The 23611-nt window shown below is 50.2% G+C and overlaps 4 protein-coding genes and 3 pseudogenes across 4 annotated transcripts; 2 read left to right on the top strand and 5 right to left on the bottom strand.

The window, feature by feature from the left end:
• Positions 1 to 1449: 1449 nt before the first annotated feature.
• SAPIO_CDS5266 lies at positions 1450 to 1866 on the bottom strand (annotated as a pseudogene; the record flags this gene model as incomplete).
• A 3111-nt stretch (positions 1867 to 4977) lies between these two features.
• Positions 4978 to 5625, bottom strand: SAPIO_CDS5265 (annotated as a pseudogene; the record flags this gene model as incomplete).
• A 3456-nt stretch (positions 5626 to 9081) lies between these two features.
• On the top strand, positions 9082 to 10639 carry SAPIO_CDS5264 (Monocarboxylate permease; the record flags this gene model as incomplete). Its single annotated transcript, XM_016787624.1, has 3 exons — positions 9082 to 9618; positions 9692 to 10369; positions 10445 to 10639. The coding sequence occupies 3 exons, from the start codon at positions 9082 to 9084 to the stop codon at positions 10637 to 10639; spliced, it is 1410 nt and encodes a 469-aa protein (XP_016642639.1).
• Positions 10640 to 11318: 679 nt separating this feature from the next.
• SAPIO_CDS5263 (putative transporter) lies at positions 11319 to 13156 on the bottom strand (the record flags this gene model as incomplete). Its single annotated transcript, XM_016787623.1, has 3 exons — positions 11319 to 11446; positions 11514 to 12756; positions 12839 to 13156. 3 exons carry the CDS (start codon positions 13154 to 13156, stop codon positions 11319 to 11321), a joined length of 1689 nt encoding a protein of 562 aa, XP_016642638.1.
• A 1764-nt stretch (positions 13157 to 14920) lies between these two features.
• SAPIO_CDS5262 (uncharacterized protein) lies at positions 14921 to 15848 on the bottom strand (the record flags this gene model as incomplete). Its single annotated transcript, XM_016787622.1, has 2 exons — positions 14921 to 15431; positions 15649 to 15848. 2 exons carry the CDS (start codon positions 15846 to 15848, stop codon positions 14921 to 14923), a joined length of 711 nt encoding a protein of 236 aa, XP_016642637.1.
• Positions 15849 to 20186: 4338 nt separating this feature from the next.
• On the top strand, positions 20187 to 21017 carry SAPIO_CDS5261 (annotated as a pseudogene; the record flags this gene model as incomplete).
• A 704-nt stretch (positions 21018 to 21721) lies between these two features.
• SAPIO_CDS5260 (Leucine aminopeptidase 2) lies at positions 21722 to 23469 on the bottom strand (the record flags this gene model as incomplete). The annotated part of the gene is made up of 3 exons (XM_016787621.1): positions 21722 to 21847; positions 21957 to 23098; positions 23211 to 23469. 3 exons carry the CDS (start codon positions 23467 to 23469, stop codon positions 21722 to 21724), a joined length of 1527 nt encoding a protein of 508 aa, XP_016642636.1.
• Between the last annotated feature and the right edge of the window lie 142 nt (positions 23470 to 23611).

The raw sequence follows: 23611 nt of genomic DNA, 5'->3' as shown, positions 1-23611 counted from the left end.
ACTTCACAAACCCAGTGTATCCCATCATCAGCTACCTCCTCGACCATCAGGGAACAGACCAGATATCGGAACCTTCGCTGTTTGTCATCAAGGTTTCCCCCCCAATTAACCCACAACTTTGGTAAAACACGGTGCCAATACCAGTGTTGCCAGATTTCGATTTGATCGAGGTCATCAATGTTGTCTGGAGTATTAGGGCAAGCCATCCTCTCGTCCCAAGACAATAGATGTCCAAACCCATTCACCACAATCTTACTGAACAGGCTCTGCGGTATTCCCCGACGCCCATAATGTAGGGTGAGAGCTTCAATATCAAGTCTCGATGGGGCTCTCGCTGGGCCATGAGAGGGAAAACATCGTTTAACTCGTTGCACCAGGGGTTGACTTCCTGGGTTGGCTGTGCTTTTATTGATAGCCAGAAGATCTAGCAAACCGGCGATATGATCGCCGCCCAGTTTGCGGTACACTGAAAGAGGCACACCCTCTATCGCACCCCGCAAGTAAATCTGAGCCTGCTGAACTGTTTTCCTTGTGGGTGCCGTTATGGCTAACGTCGGTGGGTAGGATTAAGTTTCCGGTCGCAGGTTGTAGAAGATAAGAAGAAGAGAAGGGGAATGAAGAAGAGAAGGGGAATGAAGAAGAGAAGGGGAATGAAGAAGAGAAGGGGAATGAAGAAGAGAGTGTTTGGGGAAAAGAAAAAAATTATTGGGAAGAATCTGTTGTGAAGAGTTATATGGTCTTTGCTCCAAAGGGGGTTGCTTCCTCAAATGATGGGGCCGGCTTGTGAAAAGCTTCAAATGATCTACATGCACTTCCCGTTCTCGCTGGGAGCCGTGCAAGTTCTGGATGATCCAATTCGCAGGTGGTGCCTTCCCTCTCAGTCAGGGAAGAAACTCCTCTACCAACCAGCCCAAGGGCCTAATAAAGTCCATGCCAACCATCTTTCATGTCTCGAATATCACGGCTTCTTGTCAAGGGTTGGCCAGACGCTAACATCCTGCTTGTTGACAGACTACACAGGAGCAACACTAAGTACTAACAGACATCACCATACCGTTTGTCCTAACTAAGGTCGTAAGCAATAAGGTCAGAAATACTTCCTTTGAGCGCATTGGACCAATATTTGAGGAAAAGGTCCCAAATCAATGAGTTTCTTCCTCTGCGTCCGGCTAACCGCTACGACCGATGCCAGGGTCGGTGTTCTCCCGGCGGATGTCATACTCGAGATCACCGCACTCGTGGATCCCCTCGGCAAGAGTCGTGGAGGCATGTCATGGAACTATATTAGCAAACTTTGAGTCTATTTAAGCTGTGTTCGGTAACCATGGCCTACATAACAGCGTCATAATCATCGTGTGAAAGACGCAACATGCATCTCAATATTCAAACCAGCCTAGCTAGCTATGGAGTAGTTTCGTGATAACCGCTGTTACCCAATCACATATCCGCCTAGGCTATGATGGACTTCCAGTCCGAGTCCTGCTCGAGGGTGTCCATGTCATCCTTTTTGAGAATGACCACAACCTCCACCATTTCTTCAGACTCTGCGCCCTGCATACTTTTCCTCCTTGGCATGACAATGCACACTCCGTCGGCTGGCGACTCTGGGATTCGGACAAAATCCGATATTCCCATCGCAGCACCAAAATCGACCTCGTACAAGCCGAGATCAGCCCAGCTCGTGATTGTAAGATCCCTAGAACCGAACAAGTCCCACCCGGGGAATATTGCGCGGTAGTCTGCTGACCTCTCGGCCAGGGAATAGATTTCAGAAACATAGAAGCAGTCTATCTTTCTAGGAGAGTTAGATTCGGCAATAGCGTCACTTGCGTGAGCAAGGCACTGGATGAACCTATCTCCCACCATGCTCAAGTGTTGGAATGTAACTCTCACCAATGCGTAGACGATAGCGTTACCTAGGTAAGGGTTTTCCGGCGTTGAAAGGTCGGGGTGGACTCCTGGGCGACCATTCACAGCCATGACAAGCCTGCTGGTGTCCCAGGATAGAAGAGTTGGATTCCGACGCATGCGAGCGCGTGTAAGCGATGTCCATAGGAGAGCACAGAGGAGGGTATTTGTGGTCGGTATCTCGCGCATGAGATCCCCCACGAGCTCCCTGGACCAATGGGATGGTGAATAACTTGGAGAAGTTTGGCGTAAAACTTTCTGGCGTAGAAGGCGGAACTCTTGAGTATTCCCGATGTGCCGAGAACAAGTCATCCACGGATTGCGACGCTGCACGGTCGAGGTCTTGAGAAAGAGCTCGGGAAAGGCGCCCAAGCCTATCCTCGCTCGAGGCCGAGTTGGGGGAACCAGTCACGTCTCCCTCTTGACTCCCAGATCTAGCGCTAACAAACGCTTGCCCCTTCCTAATTAGTGGCATGAAGACCAAGCCAGAGTATTACCTTCCTCAGCCATACTAGATTATATTGTGCTCCCATATCAAGCTCACTAACCATTCATTTAGAAAGTCATGAAAAGGGCCGAGGTGACAACTTCCGTTTTGTGACTGTACGTCATTTGATTTATGAATCGACAGTAACAAGCATATAATGTTATAGATTAAAATACGGAAAAGGAGTGTAAACTGTGCCGCCACGTTATTCGCTATAACCGATTCCCTTCTCTTATATACTAATACTCGATTTAGAACCTTCGAATAGAGGTAAATCTATAAATCTGCCTCCCCCATCCATGTCCCGATGCTGACCTGATTGCCTTGTTGCGAAGTGCGCACGACGATCATTGGATGTAAGTATCCATGACTCCAATGCCACGTTTCTACTGCTTGACCCGCCTTAAAGCGCCTTCAGTTCAGTTTGTACGTAGGTTTTTTGTCCTGGTTGTCGCTCTATTTATTCAAAATCGTAGTTAGAAGGAGTAAGATTTTACTCACACACTTTGAAGAGTACTGAGCAAGTGTTAGACGTAAGGTTGCCTACAATACAGATTCCCTATTAAGCCAAGGCTGACTTTCCGCCGGCCTAACAGAATTTTATCAAAAGAGTTGTTGTAGGCACTAGAACCACTTGATACGTTTGTCTTCACAATATATGCGATACTGACATCGCGGTATATGAAGGACCACAGGAAGTCGGCAAAGGTAAGTGCTGGGTCCTCTATAAGGGAAACACATAGCCGCGACTGCAGAGGTTAGCTGACATTTGTGGTCTTGATAGGAACTTCGTGTACAAGGCGTAAGTATTACGTTCCTCTGGCACTGCTACGCTCCGCCTTTCCATGACGCCTGTTTCTAGCGCGAGTGGCTAATAGGAATAGAACCTTTGACGTCGCCATTTGGACCTGGGACGGCGATCTTGTTCTTTCTTCTCTTGGTGCGATCCCAAGGCGAGCGTCGGGATAGGTTTTGTTGGGATTGCATCAGACAAGATGATGGATAAGGGGTTTCTGTCATTAATACCGCGGACAGATAAAAATGAGATATTGAAAGTCGCGATTATTCCAGGGAGCTATGGTATAAAAACTATCTATCCTTAATATAAAGGCTTCCAGTGTCTCTGGACAGGTTGCTTGTCCGCATGGAAAGTCACATCACTGGGCAACATTATTGAAACATCAACACCAGCCCTGCGGCCGAGATAGGATTATCCGGAACGCTGAAACGCACATTGATTGCTCGCGACAGCCCGTAGTCACCCACAGCACCACCGATCTGTTGGTCCTAAACTATTAGCTGTTTGGAAACGCCGGTTAGCCAGAAGCTAGTCCAAGTTGTCGTTGTCCTAAGCTAGTCTACTATCTAGTAGCATTAATGATATCATCATTTGACAACTATAAATAACGCCTCGGGTCGCCGCCGAGTGGGAGGCAGCCGCCGAAGTTAATTGAGCCCAGCCATGGGTAGGTACAATCTCGGCATCGGCATCGGGAACCGACAACTCAGATGTTTCCTCGGAAATATCTCCCTGGCGCAGTTCCGATCTCACGAGCCTCGGCCATTCTCAAGATCAGAAAACTTATCAATTTCACAGAATAGGCATTTCGGCCGTAAGATCAGCTGCGCGTCATCTTCGTATGGAAGCGACGGCAGACTGCCAGCCTTGGCAGTTGCCACCCCGTGGCACGGCTTACCTGCTTGAGTGGGTGTTGTTGCCCATGGTCGAAGCCGCCCTGATCCTGAATTAGGGGTACCTCACTAGGCTTGGGCGGAATGTCGCATTGGGAGCGGGGAGCCTTGCAGATTGGCCAAAGGACCGACATTCCGCCGCTGCCAGAGCGGATGTTGCCCAATGGTGGATGAAAGAGGGGACTTTACATCTAGCTTCGGTGCCCCTCAAAGCGCGCCTGATGTTCAAGGATCTGCCTCTAATGTGACCTCGCGAGCTTACAAGCGTCACTAGCGCCAACAGCCACTGGGCTGACTTACCAGGCTGACAGGCAGATCTACGAAGTCGCTCTCCACCCCTGTGTGAGCGGCACAGCCCGGATCGATCCCGGCCTGTATTCGACGCCATCTGACTAGCTCCCGGCCGACCCGATGCGCGGATACGATATCGTGGCAATCCTCCGAACTTGGCATCAGTTCTACTCGAACTGGGTCTTCCAATATCCCACATATTAACAAACCCCCCCCTCTCTTCCCCCCTTTCCCTTCCTTCCCTAGCCTGATGCATCTCGTCCGGCTCATTATTTTACTCGGCAGACGCCCCATTACGTAATCAATTACTTGTCACGTCAGGATGGATCTGGCCGATGAAGAGGGCGCATTGGGTGATGGTCTTGATTAATGTACTGCTGGTTTTTCCTTTGCGTCCGTCCTGTGAGCTTTTAACAGCGATCCAAACAAAGAAAAGAAGGTATCTCTGTCTAGGAACAGGGCTAGTCAAGTCACGCCCACTGTTCGCTACACGGCCATACTTTAAACCAGCCGGTCACTCAAGAATCGCCTTCCTTGCCCTAGCAGTTCTCAGTCGACTTGCCTCCTCCCCTTGCCAACCACTACGTAGGGCGCCTTTTTCACCAGTTGCAGGCAACCTCCGCCTCAGGGCGCCAAATGAAACGCTCTACGATATTTCCGCAGCCTCCCAAGTCGACTGCACCCATCCTGTAGCATTTCTTGACGCCATTGTCCTTCCAGATGCGGTGGGCGCGTCTGTTGAGAGGATCAACACAAATTGACTGAGGGCGATTGCAAGCAGTCAAGTCGTAGCATCCACCGACGTCCCACCCGCCCGAGCCAATCTTCTTACGATAACACTTGTCGCAGTCGTTGATGCGCATATCCTGGTCCATCCAGAACAAGGTGGTTGGGGGAGCGCCTCCCTCGCCCGGCTGCGGGATAGCGATCCAGGTGAAGACCGTGTCGAACGCTTTGTCGTAGTCGGGGCATGTGCCTTGATCACAGGCCCCGGACATAATCGTGATGCCGCCCGAGGTTGCGGGGGTCGAAGGAGCCTCCTCAGCTACCTCTAACCCGTACTGGACCCTTAGTTCATTGATTAGGTCCGTGTTGTTGCTGATGTCGATGGAACCTTCGGGGAAGACGGGTGGAGCGAAGTCATCAACGGGTGTAGGGTCTTCGGAGGAAGAAGTTGCGGAAGCGAGAGGAGAGGCCTGGACGGAGCCAATCAAGGCTAGGAGAAAAATCCTTTGGACGGAAATCATGGTGAAAGCTTGACGAGCAGAAGAGTGGATAGCAATTGACAATGTGTAAGAGGGTTAAGGATCAAGGCAAGAACTGCTGGACTCGAGGTTCTATGGCGTTGCTGACCTTTTACTAACAAGCCGGAAGGGGGAGTTTGAAGCTTTATACATAGTTTTGGCAGGGGCAATCGGAGTGTAGACATACTGCCCATGCTGCTGATCATCGTCCTCCTCATACTTCGTAGACACTAATACAAAGAATCCTACGAGCGGGATTTCAATAGTTCCTTGACCTTGGGTTCTAGCCAAATAGATCGACCCCCAACGTGGGACAGCCCTAGTTGCCTCACCGTGAACCTGCCTATGCTGATCTACCGATGTATACTTGGAAGGGAACATTTCAGGATTAGTGATAATCATACGCTCCGGCGCAGCCTGGTTGGCCAACACCCGAAAAGTTGTGCTGATGAAGGGATCCTCCCTCTTACAGGCTTGGCGTCACATTGCTGTGCTGACATACCCCGGTCCTGCCTTGAAATGGCACTTTTAGTCGTATGAAGCTATTTCTCTTTCCTTTCGTCATCTCAATATTGACGGCTTGCATACGAAGGATTGGCTTATTGTCATACGAAGGTTACAGGGCTGATGGGTCCATTTCTATAGGCGAGAGAACACGCGTGAAGGAGCCTCGACGAGAACCCCCTCGGGTCTTTGACCAAAAGTGTTGGTGGCTGCTGACTCCCAAGTCCCGACAACTCTTGGAACCCCTGTGGAGGCGTAAGCTGACATCAAAGCCAGGCAAGTAGAGTTGCCGTGAGACTTGTGAGCACTTGTAGCCTTTTAGTCCCCTACTATTTCTAGTGCAGAGAGTGAAGATCATCGACTATTAGTAGCCCGCGAACGATCGATACCTCAAACGCAAGATATTTTACAGAGGCATAATACAGTTAGACTTCCCGGCGTTGTCGACATCACCCTTGAAATACCCACTCAAGAACGGAATCGAGGATTATCATTACCTTCCCCAGCGAGCTCCTCAATCCAGGAGTTAATAGTTTCCCGCTACAATCCCTCCTAACCTTCCCACGCAACTTGAAACTAATATATGTATTTATCCTTGAATTGGGGGTCCTTAATGTCCATCAATGGCCCAATCAATGCGTTCCAATCCTGGGACATAAGAGCTATGAGAGTCCCTGACAAGTGGCATTGCCTATGTCTCTTGCCTGTCAAGAGAGAAATGATTATGCTGAATATTCATCGGGGGGATGCAAGGCTTCAACTTCAACCCGATTTCCAACAAGAGCCTCGTTACCGCCTCCCCAGGCCATTTCCCTCTTCTCCATCCTCCACCCCCGTTCCATCAAACCTTGAAATGAATGAAGGGAATGGTAGCTATTATAAGGGCTTGTAGAGGGCTATAAGAGAGTGAGAATGGAGGATAAGTCGGGTTAAACTTAACCTATTATCAGGAATAAGAAGGGGATTAGTGATGAGTGATACCCTACTACCTACATCTGCTCTTGACTATACCTGTTGTGCTTTGTGTCGATAAGCTACTTCCTAAATATGGCCGAAGGCGACAGCCAGTCTTCACTTTATTTTGTGTTGAGGTTGTCGAACCCCGACGACAATCTTGCTGATTTCACCATGGACCCAAAATGTTACTCTGGGGAGCGACGTGGAAAGAGCCGCACGCCACGACAAAAGCCACAGAGACGCACATTCCACCTCTCTTTCACATATAAGAGCAGGATAGTTACCACAGATATAGGAGATATGAGGAATCCAGGAAGTCAGACAGTTATGCATGCGGAAAGATGGGACGCATTCGACTTGAGGTGATCAGTCGTTTCCCTAATCTACGAGAGCTGTTTCGCAGCGAGTCATTCCTTATTTTCATTTCACTTTTCAGTACTATGCTTCTTATTGCTTTACTTCTGTTTCCTTCCAGTGATGCTGTACGACGCTGTCTCCCATTGATCGTCACATTCCCTACGACCATGCGAGGTTGTTACGACTGTTGCGTGACCATTGTGCTAGTGCGATTTCTGTTTATTCGACGAGACCGGGTTATGCGCTACGAACCCTGGGTTGTGTTCCCCGGCCCTGACAAACTGTCAGTAGCTAGATGACGAATTCCGGCTGTTCCAGCCACGGGTCTTTTTTGATCCTCTTTGGGGGTTGGTGGTGGAGATTTGAGGTGAGGTTGGGTTAGGTTGAAGCGTTGGGCAGCCAGTTGCACTTTTCCTAAAACGGGTTCTAATATCCGCCTTACCATCCGGTGCCGGACCCTTCGCAAGGATTTGATGGAGTCAATTCGGAGCGGAATGCCCAGTCTGCTGGTCGCTGACGGAATCGATTGGGCTTGTCTTGAGATAAGTTTGGGGCCTCGTACTCTAGAAGTACGAACGAAGAAGCAATGCGATAGAAGCTTGGAGGATTGGGCCAGACATGAGACAGCAGTAGAAAAGAGCCTCTCAGATCGGTGACCAGTTGAGCCTTTCACACATTATTGTCGCCTTCGGAGACTACAATGGAGAGATCCCTTTCGGGAGTTGTAACATAGATTCGTAGTTTTCGTCTACGAAGCAAAGTGAGACGTGGGATATACTGTCAACTTACTAGGTTCGTCCCGAGCCAACTCGGCCTCATCGGACGACGCAGTTCGGGTTTTTGAGTAGTGAGCCTAGGCGGGTCCCTTGTTCGTAAACATTGATCCATTGATGACCTGTTCACTGATCTGTCGTGCTTGATCGGCATTCTCCAAAAACCCCCAAAACCTCCGGTTGGTTCGGACCGAACTTTTGTCCGCGTAGCACGGAACCCGGACCTCAAACGTTAGCTGATGCCTTGGAAGCGTGCGAACAGCCAGTAGAAGTGGCGGCGTCGACATGTGTCGTTCGAGACGGTGGGTCCTCAAAGCTGGGCCGAACAGTGGATCACCGCGGAACGCTGCGTCGGGACGCAAGGCCGAGAAGGATGGAAAATTCCGCCATGGCGAAATCGATCCCATTGTGGGGAAGAAAGAAGAGATAAGGCCATTTAGATAACTCTATTGTTGCCAGGTGTGGACCCGGATTGACGATCCCCGTCGAAATGGCGTTGAAATGGGGGGACTCATCGCGCTTTTGAATGTTGGCGTTGGATCTCGGCCGGCTATCCGCGGCGCGGCAAACATCGGCTTTACTGGTCTTAGACCGACCTTCACGAAGTCCGGCACTTCGAGACAAGGAATTTCATCAACGTGCTACCAGGCTAGGGAAGATATGCGGTCTGATGGAGACAATGAAAGAATTTTCTGTCGTAAATTGGCCGATAAATCATAGTAGCGTTGAGATGACGAAAGCGTCGAAATCGACTAGCGTGGGTATATATCATGGAGCCTTTAACCATGAGCATTATGGCTTTTAATAGTGTGTCAATCGCGGCCAAACCTTTAGAACTAGCAATCTTCGATCGCCAGAAGTGACAACCATGTCGATGACGACGGTAATAACGAGCCCGGTGCGGGCTACCACAATCACTTCACACCAGGCTAAGATTTTCAATGAAGGATCCATCACACAGCGCGAGCTCAACAGCAGTACAGAATCATCGCCGCGAGGGTCTATCAAAGACGATCCCATCCTAGAAGCATCGCGTCTAGCAGATCTCGAAGCTCCCGATGGAGGCCGCGGCTGGGTTGTCGTCTTGGGGTGTTCGATACTGACGTACTGGTTCATCGGCACAAGCTACAGTTGGGGAGTCATCCAGAGCGCACTCGTGGAAGATGGTATCGCATCAGCCGCATCTCTCTCCTTTGTCGGCTCGGTGGCTACCTCCTTAGTCTCAGCCTTAGCTCTTATCACTGCTAAAATAAGCGGGAAACTTGGTTCGCGGTACACTTGTATGATAGGTATCACCATGCTGGGATTGGGTGAGATCCTCGCGGGATTCACGACCCACGCTGTCGGTGGTCTGTTTGCAACTGCGGGGGTAGTCTTTGGAATAGGGAATGGCCTTTTGTTTATGGTAAGCCTTGCTCTAGGCCGATACCGTCCCTGGATACGTACAACAACGAACGCATGACTGACCTACTGATAAGACTGCATCTGTCGCACCTGCTCAGTGGTTCTCGAAGAAGCGTGGCCTCGCCAATGGCATCGTGTTTGCAGCCGGTGGCCTCGGAGGCGCAGTTACGAGCCTTGCCATGGGTTCTCTCGTCGACAACGTCGGTCCCGCATGGACCTTCCGCATCCTCGGTTTCCTCATCCTCGGCACCGGGCTTCCCGCTGCTTGGCTCGTCCAGGAACGCCGGAAACCCCCGAGCCGATCCATAGACTGGGGAATCTTCCGAAATGTCAACTTCTGTCTTCTCTTCGCCGCCGGCGCCATCGGCTCCTTCCCTCTTCTCGTCCCGCCTTTCTTCATACCGCTCTACAGCCGCTCCCTTGGGATGGAGATGAAGATCGGCGCGTTGCTGGTGGCGGGGTTTAACTTCGCCTCGGCGGTGGGGAGGATTCTGTCAGGAGTGCTGAGTGACAGGTTTGGAGCGGTTAACACGCTTCTGTCGGCACTGATGCTCAATGCGCTGACCATACTGATTCTGTGGCCCTTGTCAACCTCGGCAGCGAGTTTGATTGCTTTCGTTATCATAAATGGTGCATCGAGCGGCGCGTTTTTTTCGGCGATGCCAACGACGGTGGGGAATGTTTTTGGCTCCAACAGGGTGGCCACGGCCATGGGCTTCGTTGTCACAGGCTGGGTTGGAGGCTTCACAATGGTAACTATGGCCCTTTGAAAGGATTCCAACGTTATCTTTAGCGCTCACCATGCTAATGACTCTATCACCGAAAAGGGTGCTCCCATCGCGGGTTATATGCTCGACGCCTTTGGTGGAAGAGAAGCTGGTTTCCAACCATATCGCCCAGCAATTTTCTGGGCCGGAGCAATGGCTGCCGTGAGTGCGCTCTTGATCGCAATCATGAGGTTGAGGCTGGGTCGGATTAGTATTGGCCGGTTGTCGATTTTTAAGAAACGGTCAACACAGTGAAGAGAGGAAAACGTTATAGGTTAACATGAAAAAAACGAGCATGATACACTTCAACCCAGCGTGAGAGTAACGTGTGATATTAACCTGCTTCATGACCAAGGGATGTTCCATGCGACGGCCACTGCTATTTTAATTTGCGATGATATGAGTAACCCTGCGGGATATCTTTATCGTGATGATGGGAAAGATGGGAACGCGGTCGTAGTAATCCGGACCATTCAATTCACAGTTCTTGACGGATGAGGTCTTGACTTACCTGGTTCGTCCATTACTGGCCTGGCAGAGGGGTGTATATCTTACAATATTGTACTGCACAGACTATAATGTCTGAGTGGATTTATGGAGGACCATTGAAGTCATAAAAACATACAGAATGAGCGTCCCCAGTTGTAGAGTCACGTGGACCTCACGGTTTATATCACTGGTTCAAGGTTCGATTCTAGTCGCAAGCTAAGTATGGATAGGATACAGATAGATGAGAGGCTAAAAGCCTATACCTCTGTCAGCGACGCTTGACGTGTTGGCCTTCATCCGCCACTTGTTTCCGATTCTAGTACAAGAGGCGGATGAAACTGTTGCAACTTATTAGGTCCTCCGCGGCCTTATTGCTCTGGTTCTCAAGGAACAGCAGATGATGCTGAGTGCTAAGAGACCTTGGATAAACAGGCCTCATCGATATTCAGTGAGCAAATCTAAAATCCAGCCTGCGACTGCCCACTAGTTTGGTATTCTTCACGTAGTCGTCACGCTCTTCCTGAGTCATGCTATTCCAAATTCGATCACGCTGTTTGTTGCGATAAACGTAGTCTTTCCAAGCGGAATAGAGCGATTAGCATTCATTCTGCCAAGGATATTTTGCAGTGGTTATACTCACAGGCTTTGGTCAGGAGAAATACCCCAATCGCAGCAAAGTTAATAGCTACCAGTTGCATGTTTCCTCGGTGGTAGTAAGGCTTGTCATCTTCTCTGTAAATGAACGAATCGGCAACATTGCCGAGCTGGACGGACATGTTGTATAAGGCTGCAGAGACAGACCGTGCTGCCACGTTATTGGAATTCCTCGAGCACCATGCAACCAAGATAGCGTGGCAATATGGATAAGAGAGCAGGCTGACGATAAGCCCGTAAGTTCCCCATTTATTGTCTACCAGACCTGGCCACCAACGCAAGGCAATCATGCAAGGTAGCGTCCACAAGGGTTGCAGCATGGATACGAAGGTCCGCTCATTGAGCCATTCGGACAGGCGCGTGATGAGGAGCAAATTGATCATGTGAATAACGCTGACAGGGATCGTGAGTAAGTTCGTATTGAACGCGCTGAATCCTATGGAGCGCAGGCTCAGTGTGAGGTACTTGGCTGGCGGTCCTTGCGGCATGTATGCGATTAAGCCGATAATGTATAGAGGCCAGAGGTCGTAATCCTTGAGGGCTTCCCATAGGCGCTTTGGCGTAATTGCTTGCCTATTGTGCATATCTCCCTTGGACGGGTCGTCCCGAAGCACGCGGTTGACGACGATGCGCACTTCACGGTCGTTGAACCACCCTTTGGGTCGGAACCACGTCTTCGTCTGTACGGCGGAGGCCGGCATCAGGAAGAAGGACGCGATTCCAATGGTGAGGGTAATGAGGCCTTCAATCAGGAACAACCAGCGCCATCCGCCCCAGCCGTTGATGCCCCGCATGTGCAGCAGGGCAAAAGCCAAGAGGGATGTGGCGATGCCGGTGACCGACAGAGTAGTCCAAAAGTAGCTAAGTCTAATCGGAAGTTCCCGCGAGGTGTAAAAGTAACTCAGCCACAGGACGAGATCTGGGATGAATCCGCCCTCTAGGAGTCCAAGCAGAGATCTCGTTGCAAGAAAACTGGCCCTTCCTTTCAGGGAGCATTGTGCGGCGGCAACTATGGACCATAGGCAAATTTGAGTTGGAATCCACCTATCAGGGCCGATGGCCTTAGAAACTAGTTGCGAGGGAAGCTCAGCTAAGAGGAAAGAGACAAGAAAGACCATATTTCCATAATTGTAGTCATTGGTGTTCATGCCGAGATCGTCCAACATGTTGTCAGATACCGCTTGACTGAGATTCCCTCGGTCCACTTGCAGGGCAAAGAACATGACGCACTGTGAAAAATTGAAGAAGCTGTTAGTAGTAGGCTCGTACTTTAACCAAGGGAGGATACACACATACAGCCCATAGACAAACGTGCCAGTCTAGCTTCCGGACAATCTTTTTCTCTTCCTCGCGCGACCAAGCGATATCAGGGTCAAAAACATGTCGACACTCATACCGAGAATTCTCGTATACCTCTTTCCAGTATGCCGCTTTGGTCGGATCTGAAAACGGGTTCTCGCCGTACCCTTCAATGTCTTCATCGCTGCCGGACTGTTCACTTGTACCATGGTCATTGTACTTGCTAGGATTAGCTGGAGGCGGTTCGGTGGCTTTAATATCCTTGTCATCAAGGCCGGTCACCTTGGGGGAAACGGGCCGAGTGCCATGGGTAGGTGGAAGTCCCGACATTTAGGGAAGACTAGAACAATAGATGATATGCGAAGGGGAGGCTTGAGTATAGAAAGGCTTCAAGAGTTGAAGCTGACTGCTATCGGGGTTGAGCCACGGTAATGCTGGATGGAGACGAACCTATCTTGATACATATATAATGTTAGATCGGCTCCTTGAAATACGCATGGGTTTATAATACACGCGGTGGTGTCATCATGAGTTCTCGTGTCGACATTGCCCGGTAGGAAGTAGATCCAGCACCATAGTGAGTGCTCTTTCACCAACATCATAGAGTTTGCTGGAATCCGCTGGGGGTAAATCACGACCAATGCAATCATGGCTAGACAGGGACTGTTGACGTGATGATAGGCAAGGTCGTATCACTGCAACACAAAAGCCGGATGGGCCCCCGTGCCGGAACCGGCGCCCTGATTGTCCATGTCCGGACGCAGAGTCGCGCCATTTCAGTAGTGCATCCTGCTTTCCCCACCTTGAACTTACCGCTATCTTAGCCAAAGAGCTCCTCCAACTCGGGAGGGGTGGTCCGGCACCAATACCTCGGTTACATGTCCGGTAAACCGTTACCACCTTGGCCGTGGGGGTTCCCAGACGACATGCGCGGTTATCATTTGACCGCGAGTTATGAATAAATGGATACCTTGATACGACGGACACGGTCCCCGCCTGTGGGTATCGCGAGCTTGGGTAGGCCATGAAGACATCCTTGTGCCGGGCCATTCGTCGTCCGGCTAGGGAAAGCGAAAGCCGTGCTATACCTAACACTGGGACCCAATGGTCAAGGGATACAGTCCTCTAATGTCATGGCTATCGTGCCTACTTGGGTAGATAGCCCCTTGTGGATGTGTTCTGGCGGAATCAATATTGGAATAAGCTGAGGCTGTTGAAATTTGTAAGCGAGCATCGCCCAAATGCCAACCTAACCCGTGAGGGCCCTGTCTTTTCGGCCGGGGTTAACATGGCGGAGACAGCACGATATTTCCGGCATACATGGCATACCTGGTATGAAAACGCGCAGCGTGGGTGGAAACTTCCAATAAAAATGGAATTGGCCCATTTGCCGAAGTCGAATTAAGTGTTCTCTGAGAAAATATGTTGCATATCCTGGGTAGGGGTCCGTAGCACGTCATTAACCCCACCTCTTGGGAAACGGCATCACGACTCGACTCTAGAAATCACGAACTCCCAGATGCGGCTTGGTCTGGTTTCTTTCATTTGTTCTGATGGAGTGGGGGGATCAATGCCTGCATTGGAGACTCGGTTACAGAGGCACGTGGCAATCATCTGTGGACTGAGGGAGGGTGGTGAACCGTGATCAAGAGTCCGTTGAGAGTTGAATTGGAACCATAGTCCGGATATGGAATAGATGACATTTCGCGCATTGGAGTAAGACTTGATAGATATGTCTAAGGCTGGTTGAGATTTGGATTTATAAACAACGGTCGAGACACTTGAAGCTGATCGGCGGAAAGAAGAGACGTTACTGTTTAATAGTACACATGTTTTAAGAAGATCATCGCAGCCTAATATTTATTGAATCGAGATTCAGATTGGACCAGGGAATCATTGTGCTGGTAAATCCCGCTGAGCTCACTCTCGGCCATTTAGAATTGCTTAGAGGAAGGTTTGTATATTTGATGAACGTAAGAGTCTATTGCATCTCAGGGGGATCTCGATACTAAGTGACGAAACACTCCCCCGAACGACAAAGAAAAAAAGAATCCTTAGGACTGCTTCTCGAATATTAGAGGTTCATGCGTCGCCCTATTCCTCTTCACTCTGATGAGATGTCTGTTCGAAACTATCTTTGAGTTGCAGTGACTTCTGCGCCCGCCGCTCTCTGGCCTGTTTCTGCCGTTCTTCGAACTCTAGATCGTGTGGTGGGTTATTCGCGAGACACGTCTCCAAAGTTCTGGCCTTCTTGGCTACTTGGTCGAAATCCTCCCACCGTACGGCATTCTCCAGCAAATCGAGCACCGTATCTTCCAGGAACTTGCCGTGCTTCCTCACCCGGCTGCCATTAGGGCTAGGGCGCTCGTTCTCTGGTAGTGCTGGTTTCGATGGTAGTGGCCAGGCTTCGAGCTGGAGCGGCTTGGAGAGCATGGCCTCCAAGTCTCCCGGTGCCTTGTCTATATCGACGGGCAAGACCCAGCTGATGGCCTCTTCGGTTACTTCAGTGACCACAATAGCATTGACGAGGTATCGAAAGTAACTGGCAGTGTCCGACTTAAGCCCGCCGAGTTGACGATCCCCGTAGAACAGTCCCAAGAAGTGACTGTCGTGATTCATCCAGTCAGAAAAGGTGTCCATGGTGCTGTGTATAATGTGTGGCGCAGCGTCCTTTCGAGACGGGTTGATATTGACCATATCATTCCATTTGTTAACATATTGCGTCCAACAAATCTTCGGGGAATGTCCTTGATTCCTCGTCCCAACCGAGGATGAGACCAGCCCACATCTGATAGACGGAAGGCTTTATAGGTGGGTCAGACCTAATCTTTTCCTGTAGATCCACAGTTAAAGAATGCTGGGGGATGTCCACGTCGGCGCCACAAATGGCGACGGCTTTAATAACACCTACGATAGCCTTCCCCCAATAGTTGTCGAACCAATGTGGGGGTATCCGCCCGATGAGGCCTATGAGAACCTCCTGCGCCTGTGGGCGCGTCAGTAACCTGGTCCTGGGAGCCATGATATTTTGTATCTACAGAGATTGAGAGAGGGCTTGATGGCACGGTAGGGTTGACGGATACGACTACATCCGCAGTCAAAGACCCGTCCTTGTTGGGAGAAAGCCTTGATAATGGAGAATTTGCTGAGGATAGCGGCGAGAAATGACTGATGGATGTGACGAACTGGGTAAAAACGGGATGAAGGTAGAGGATTGTTAGAGGGAAAATGCGCCTATTTATGCAGAGCTCACTCTCAGTGTTCCTTCCGAGCTATGATTCGGTCTGAATCATGAGCCTAGGATGGAAGTGATGGATGAGTGAGTCGATGTCTCGGCTCTTTCCGAGCCAAGTAGCCTCTTTCTGAATCTGACTAGGCTTTTTGGAAGGAGCGGCGATTCGTCCAACGATGCTGGCCGCTGCCCCAATCGGTCATCAGTCAAAATGCGCAAAGCTCCTGCGATGGTCACCCTCCACTCATATCATTACCCAGCAGTCGACATGGAGTCCGATGTTGAACATCTGGTAAGCAGATTCCCCTCGTGATCGAACTCTTCCTGATGTGCGCTGGCTACAGACGCGAGGTTCCAACTCCCGAACATCCCTAGGCCTGTGCGGCTCGGAAGTCCGCCGATACGTCATCTAATCCTGCTTTCTGACCTTCGAAAGGACCGCATTTTGGAACCCCAGAAACAGGGAAATACGACTGGTCTAGGAATATTGGGAGTATCTTACGCTTTGTTCTGCAAAAACTACCGCCGGACCCATGGCCGAAGGCAGTGGCTCGAAATTTATTTCGCATTGGAGTTGTTGGACAGCAACGACTCGCATCTCGATAAATCTTGCCAACTCCACCCCAAAACGCTAATATCCAAAACCTGCCGATATCTTGACGGCCTACGCGCCGATGCGGCATCCCCGAGGACGAAATTGTGGTCAGAGTATAGTTGTTCCCTCCCTCGCCATTTCTCTTTGCTAATGCTAACAAGATTGTGTTTTCTGGGCAGAGGCCAAGGCAGTAAAGTGGATGCCACAAAGAGACATTCTCGAAAGGCACGATCTATCCAGTGATTCAGAGAGAGTGAGGAAATGATTTGTTTCCTTTCTTTCCTCCTGTATTTATCGCAAGACAACCGAATGTTGAACTGCCTGCCACTGGAGGAAGGAAGAGCCGAACCTCCACCGCCCGCGTTACTTAGTTCTTCCCTGGAAAGGGGTTCCTGTTTTAGAACCTTTCCCAATAATGCACATCGATTTCAGTTCCCACACCTCACATTTGCAATCATCGACAATCATTTGCCATTCACCACCCCTCCTGTATTCTCCCTGCCTTGTCTGGTTTGATTTTTACGCTATGGATGGCAACTCGTTCTGTCGTGGGCTATCGTAGGACGAACAAGTGTTCCAAACCCCCACCGGGAAATCGCATCGAGGAAGAGGTGAACACGGCTTCACCAAATGGCAGAGCAAATATCACCCTTTCTCGTGGCGGTCTCAGCCCCCGTACTGAAACTCAATTCGGAGTGGGCTGTCATCGGGAATGCGCTCCGAGCCACAAATGTCGGGATTCACCCACTTACGGCTGAGCATCTCACACCCAAAGATGCTTCAAGTATCGCGTCCAGCGGCACTTGGCCTTATGCGGCCTTCTCGAGCTTCTGCGAGCAGATATCCTTACAAAAAGGTCTCCTGGGAAGGGCCAGGAACCCAACACCTTACTCAGCAGGCTACCTGCAGTATAACACTTCGAGAATGCGCGAAGGCAATCGGTCCAATTCCAACTCTACTCCCTTTTCCCAACGAGATCGCCCAAGGCAGCGGCGGTGACCGCGAAGCTCCGGTCGGACACTAGGTAGCAGGAGAACAGGTGTTTCTTGCCATGAACTCTACGAGCGACTTGATGTTGGTGTCAAAAGGGCGGTGTAACGAGCCGCCTATAGATGACTGGCAACTTAGCACTCAGTAGTGGAACCAGAAGAAGGCTAAGGGCATCATAGGGTAAATAATATAGATGGGTAAAAGACATGACTTAATTTGGGAATGGAGAGTGGAATGGAGAGTGGAATGAAGAGTGAAATGAAGAGTGAAATGAAGAGTGAAATGAAGAGTGGAATGAAGAGTGGAATGAAGAGCATGTATTGGTGCGTAGGGCGACTGGCGACAGCACCGCCACATTGCGGATCGGTGCCGCCACGGAAGCCCGAAGTGCTACACATCTGACCCTCACTTACACATAAAAGGCAATAGCAGCCCCTAATTTTATAGAATAGATCTTAGGGAAGAACAGTAGCGCAGAAGAAGGCGAAGGGTGACATTGCAGCAGCGAGCAATTAGTTGTTTCCTATTGGCTAGTGAGTTGTTGTAAAGGTTATTCCTTTACTATATTCTTAGTACTACTTCTTTTCTATCTTATATTTCTTTTCTTTTCTTTGGATGTAATGTCTTATAATGTAGATTTCGACTGATTGTTGACTTCTCGATGTCCTGCTTGTCTACTAGACTATTCCAACGACTATTGGACCATTTCTTCTTCGCTGCGTGGCTCTTAGCCACTGCCAGTTATTCCTGTGGGCGGGTGGTATAGTCTTGTTTATGTTGTTGGGTTGTGCTGCTCGGCTCTGACAAAGTATAGGAGAGTTGAATGAAGAGTTGAAGAGTGGAATGAAGAGTAGGTATAGGAGAGTTAAATGAAGAGTGGAATGAAGAGTGGAACCCCTTTTTACATCAACACTTTTACTATTTCTCATTAGCTGACTAATTCTTGTATCCCAGCTCCAGAGAAGTGTTGCGAAACGCGACCACCTGTCACAGGTCGACCTTTATGCAAGCCCAAGGCGGTGGAACCCGGCAGAAAAGGACAGAGGTCCTGCATATACTACCCACCGCCGAAAACACCAATCACACCTTAGATACCGCTGAAAACAAGACCACTGCAAAAATCCCTCGCATTCTCCCCACAGCGAAACAAACCTCTCTACAGCAGAGAATAGGCTCCGAGGGGGGAAGCACCTAATCTTTGATGAGAAATCTATAATTAGTCTTCGAGTACTTGGATGGTCGATTAACCCCTTCATCAAGGGTTTCCTAATTATGTCAATGATCTTCAAGGTGGCATCGGTGTCTTTCTTGGAGGCGATTTGCACCTGATTCCACCCACTTTTGAGCCGCCGCTCCTTTTTCATGATGTGTCGAGCCACCATTTTGACATTGCGGGTCAGAACGTCTATCGTTCCTTTGATCGGCCATCCTCGGCCCCCTAGTTCGTTTCGTCGAATCGTCGATGGGGCGGGGTAACAGCAGCCCAGATGATCTTGAGGAGAGCCAGTCAGATACTCCAACCCAGAGTCAGAGCAGCCTCTCCTCCGAAAATCCAAGGATCTTTTTTGCCAACAACCGGATTACAGACGGATAATCGCAGAATTGGTCAGAAAAGCATCCTCTACCGATGCCACGCTCGCTAAATACGGCTCTACAGCATCATATTCGAAAATGACCACTTCCCAGAGTCGGTTCGTCTAAAGAGGTCAGCCAAAACATGGAAGTGTAAAATGGGAGATAAAATCTAGGACGTTGAATCTCCGGACACTGGCCTCGTAGAGGGTTGTTCGACGTTCCCCTCGTCGCCGAATACTCTCCGACGATCTCCGTCAGCCCGAACAGTGCAGGGTATCAACAAAGTGGTATTACATAGATCAGGAGTCGTCGACCGAACTGGACGAGATTGCGCCCTAAGAGTTTAATATCGTTTGAGTGCAGCAAGACCGGGGTTGAAGCTTAAGCAAGTAGGCTTATGATGAAATGGGAGGAATTCCCGACCTTTTTAGCTGATGGTAGATTTCGCTTCTTGAAGCTTCATAGGTTGGCAATATCTGAAATTCAACCATATTGCCAAATTCTTCCTTGATTCCATGACTTGGACGTGGTTGAAACTTTTCACCAGTCCAGCCCGGTTTTTTTTTTTTTTGTACCTCCTCGCGAGTGTTTCAGAGATGTCTTCACAAAAGCCTCGACAATGGCATTATCACCAAAACAAGGGGTCTTTGTCACCTCCTATATGCTGAGTGAAAACCTCCTTTGTTCCCAGCCTTTGTGATACCAAGAGCTTCTCCCTCTTTGAAACCTTTATAATGACTTTGTAATCTATATACGCTCCTGAAGCACCCAAACTTGATTTAGACGCAACACAAAGGTTGCCCGAGTACTAAAGCCCGTCGATTCCCCAGGGTCATAGCCACCTAACCTCTTTCCCAATACACATCCCCTCAAGACATCCAGTCAACACCTCCCAATACACATACCACAAACGTCGAAACACCTGCAGGTAAACCCGCTTATCAGAGCCATACCCAGCCTTGTTAACAATGGCCGGTACTCCAGAAGCCCCCGAAACCGACCTCACCCTCATGGGGTGCCAAATGAAAAGCTTCCTCTTCATCACAGCTCTCATCATCCTGGGCATCCTATTCCTCCTTTCCATCCTCTCCATCTGCGTCTTCATAGTCCGTCTTCGCCGAGCTAACTACACGGTGCAGGAGCACAAGGCCTTCAAACGAGCGCACCCGGAGTTATTCTCAGACAATGATGATGCTAGCACCAAAAGCCAACGGTCAACGACCCCGAAATCCACCGCAAAAACTCCAGTACTTCCCGTGCCTGCTCCAGCGGCCGTTCTCCGGAAGCCTTTCACGTACGTAGGCTTAGATGGTAGGAAAGTCGAGATAATCCCCGAGGATCCCATCCCTCCTGACCATGATGGTGCACACGAAGGCCCTCCTCCCAGAGCAGTGTCAAACTATTGGCTGATTGAAACCCCTTTGCACCCTGGTCTCGCTAAAGACTCTAGTATCGAGCTCAAGCCGTTAAAGGAAGCCCTCGGTTCTCGCAGCACAGAAATGGCTCGGTCCAAGGTTCCACGCCCTAAGACCCGGGAGTATTCTCCGGGAGTAGTTGGGGACCTGGAAAGACAACAGTTACCTGCCGTTCATGAAGAGGAACCTCGGAACTTAACTCCTCAACCTTCCCACGCCCAGCGCTCCAGGCCTCTGGCTAACGACAGCGATCCGCTTCGAGACTTCGACTCGACAGGTCAGTATGCGATTGACAATATGCCACCAGGACGTGACCTAACTAGCAGAGGTAACTCAACGCGGGGTCCGCGATGCACGATGGTTATTTCTCAATCGCAGAGCTGAAGGACAGATGACCCGGCACTTCTATAGGACCACTAACCCAACCGTGAACATTCGCGATCAAGGTAAGGCCGCCAGAAGCACTAGCCAGTCAACCGAAAGAGCAGAAAAAGGAGGCAGCACAGCACAGAAGCAAAATGTGTGCGTTGGAGGGAAAGGAAAGGGTCTAAGAATTAATGGAAGTAGAATGATGAAATTTCCCCTAGAGCCCATGTACATGATCTATTTAACTGTTCTGCCCACCTAGAATGTTCAGAGGTTAGTTTCTTTAGCCTTACCACGTATTATTCACTAAACATTTACGGAGTTAAAATCTACACCTTTGCTTTTATCATTTGGTATGTAATACTAACGTCTCAATTGCCCATGTAACGAAGCGATGCATGATGTATGATGGCCGGCCATTGTCCTATTTTAGTGTTATCGACAGCATTTATAAATTTCATTGGCACGGCCTAACCATCTGGGAGGCTATCATTCAATCCATAGTGGGGATCACGTTTGGCGAGATTAGAACATCAAGCTCCAGACATGCTCATTACTCACATACCTAAAACATCGTGCTGTAACGGGAAAACGCCGCCAACTGTTTATGAATGAGTACCCAATGAAAGTCAAGTTCTACAAAATCTGTCTCCATTAGACCCGCTCATCCGATTATTGCTCTAAATGCTACGCAAGAACCTGTAAGAACCTCGTCCTTACTTCTAAATGGCCAGCTTTCCACCGTGATATTTGGGTCGGTAACCCGTGCTGGCAACCGCGAAATCAGCTGTCCTCTTGGGGAATCCCTCGAGGGATTTGGCAAATGCAGCAACGGAGTGGGCGATGAGCTGCAAGAAAAGGAATCACTCGGGTCAGCTTGGGGGAAAAAAAGACAAGGAAAAAAAGGGAGCACCGGGGGGATGGGAACAGCACGAAAATTCACAGAACGTTACATACCTTGGTATTGACCTCCCAGGCCGTCAAGTTGACGTTATTCAAGTCGTCGCAGAGCTGATGGTAGCAGGGGTCGTACCACTCATCCGCAACCCCCCCAAACATGTCCTTCTCGTCATCGCTCTTCACACCCTCAGCGCCGGTGGCGATACCACCGCCCGGGATGCCGTTCTTAATGAAGGCATCATAGTCACTGCGGCCATCGAACGGAATAAAAGTGTAGTTGAGGCCCTGCTTCTCGTACCAGTCGACATAGAACTCACGAAGCTCTTCGGAACCGATGGGGTTATCGGCGTTCGAAGCATTGTAGACCTGGTAAGCGAAATTGGGGCTCGCCATCATGTCGTAATCCATGAACAGGCGGATCTTGAGGTTCTCCTCAGTAGTGAGCTGAGATACGTAGTAGTCTGACCCGAGAAGACCCTCCTCCTCGGCGGACCACCACGCGAAGCGGACGCAGTTGTTGACCTCGAAGGCAGCCAATTGGGTGGCAACCTCGAGAAGAGAAATCGTGCCGGAGCCATCGTCGTTGATTCCGGGGCCCTCTGTGACACTATCAGTGTGACCGCCAAGCATGACGCAGTTGTCCTGGTCTCCTCCAGTCGTCTGCGCGATGATGTTACTTGTGCTAATGCTCTTAACCTCTGCGTCAATGTAAGCGATGCCATCAACCCTAGAGCCCTTTTCAAGCTCGCGGAGTACTGGTGCAGCGTCGCTAAGTGAAAGACCGAACGTGGCAACGTGATTCGGTTGAGGGGTGCCGAGGGTTCCGTGCAGGGATCCCTCCTCGTTATTGTAGATGACTGCCGCAACGGCTCCGGCGCTGCCAGCCAGACCTGACTTGTCTCCGAAAGAACAATGACCACGGCGGATAAAGGCGATGGAACCGGCTACTGACTCGGGGTAGTCAGCAGCGTCGCATCCACTGTTTGCCACGAGGACAAAGTTGGCAAAGACGGGCTGTCTATCCCTCGTCGGAGGCGTCAAACCCATGGGTGCAGCAGACTTGGGGACGCCATTGCCGATGACAAGGCGTGATTCGAATACATTGCCCATCACTGCAGGGAATGCCTGTGTTGAGACCTTGTAGTAGCCCCCAACCTCGGCCAGAGTGGCGTAGATGTAGGCTAGGGTTCCCGCGTGGCCTTGAATCATGAGTCAGCCGGCGGCCTTTCCAGTGGCGGAAATTACGCGAGTCTCGGTTCATCCGAGACAGGCGAGACATAAGATGAAAGATGGGATGACTTGGGCACTGACCTTCACTCCCAATAACCCTCGTGGGATGGTTATACTCATCCTCTGAAAGCTTCGCAATCTGGTAAAGCTTCTTGGCCCTCTTCATGAGATTCTCGGCTTTTATCGTATCCTGCAACGATTTGGAGTCGATCGGGATCTCCCGGCCGGCACTCCTACCAGCCGCATCTGCCACGATCTGCTGGCCATTCAGAGGGACCTGAGCTATGTAAGAGCCGGCCACCAATCCGACGGCACCGGCTAAAGATAGCAGGTTCTTCATGGTAAGTATACCTGAGAGCACCTCGAGCTCGGGGACGGGATGAAGGATGAGGTTAGAAGATGGAAGATGGAATTGAAGATGGGAAACAATTGAGTTCAGGTTTGGAGCTGCACGCGAGGCGAAGTCAATTGAGTCAAATGAA

This window comes from Scedosporium apiospermum (genome assembly GCF_000732125.1).
Source record: "Scedosporium apiospermum strain IHEM 14462 chromosome Unknown SEQ_SAPIO_0098, whole genome shotgun sequence".
Taxonomy (NCBI): Eukaryota; Fungi; Ascomycota; class Sordariomycetes; order Microascales; family Microascaceae; genus Scedosporium; species Scedosporium apiospermum.
This window is presented reverse-complemented; position numbering and strand designations above follow the sequence as displayed.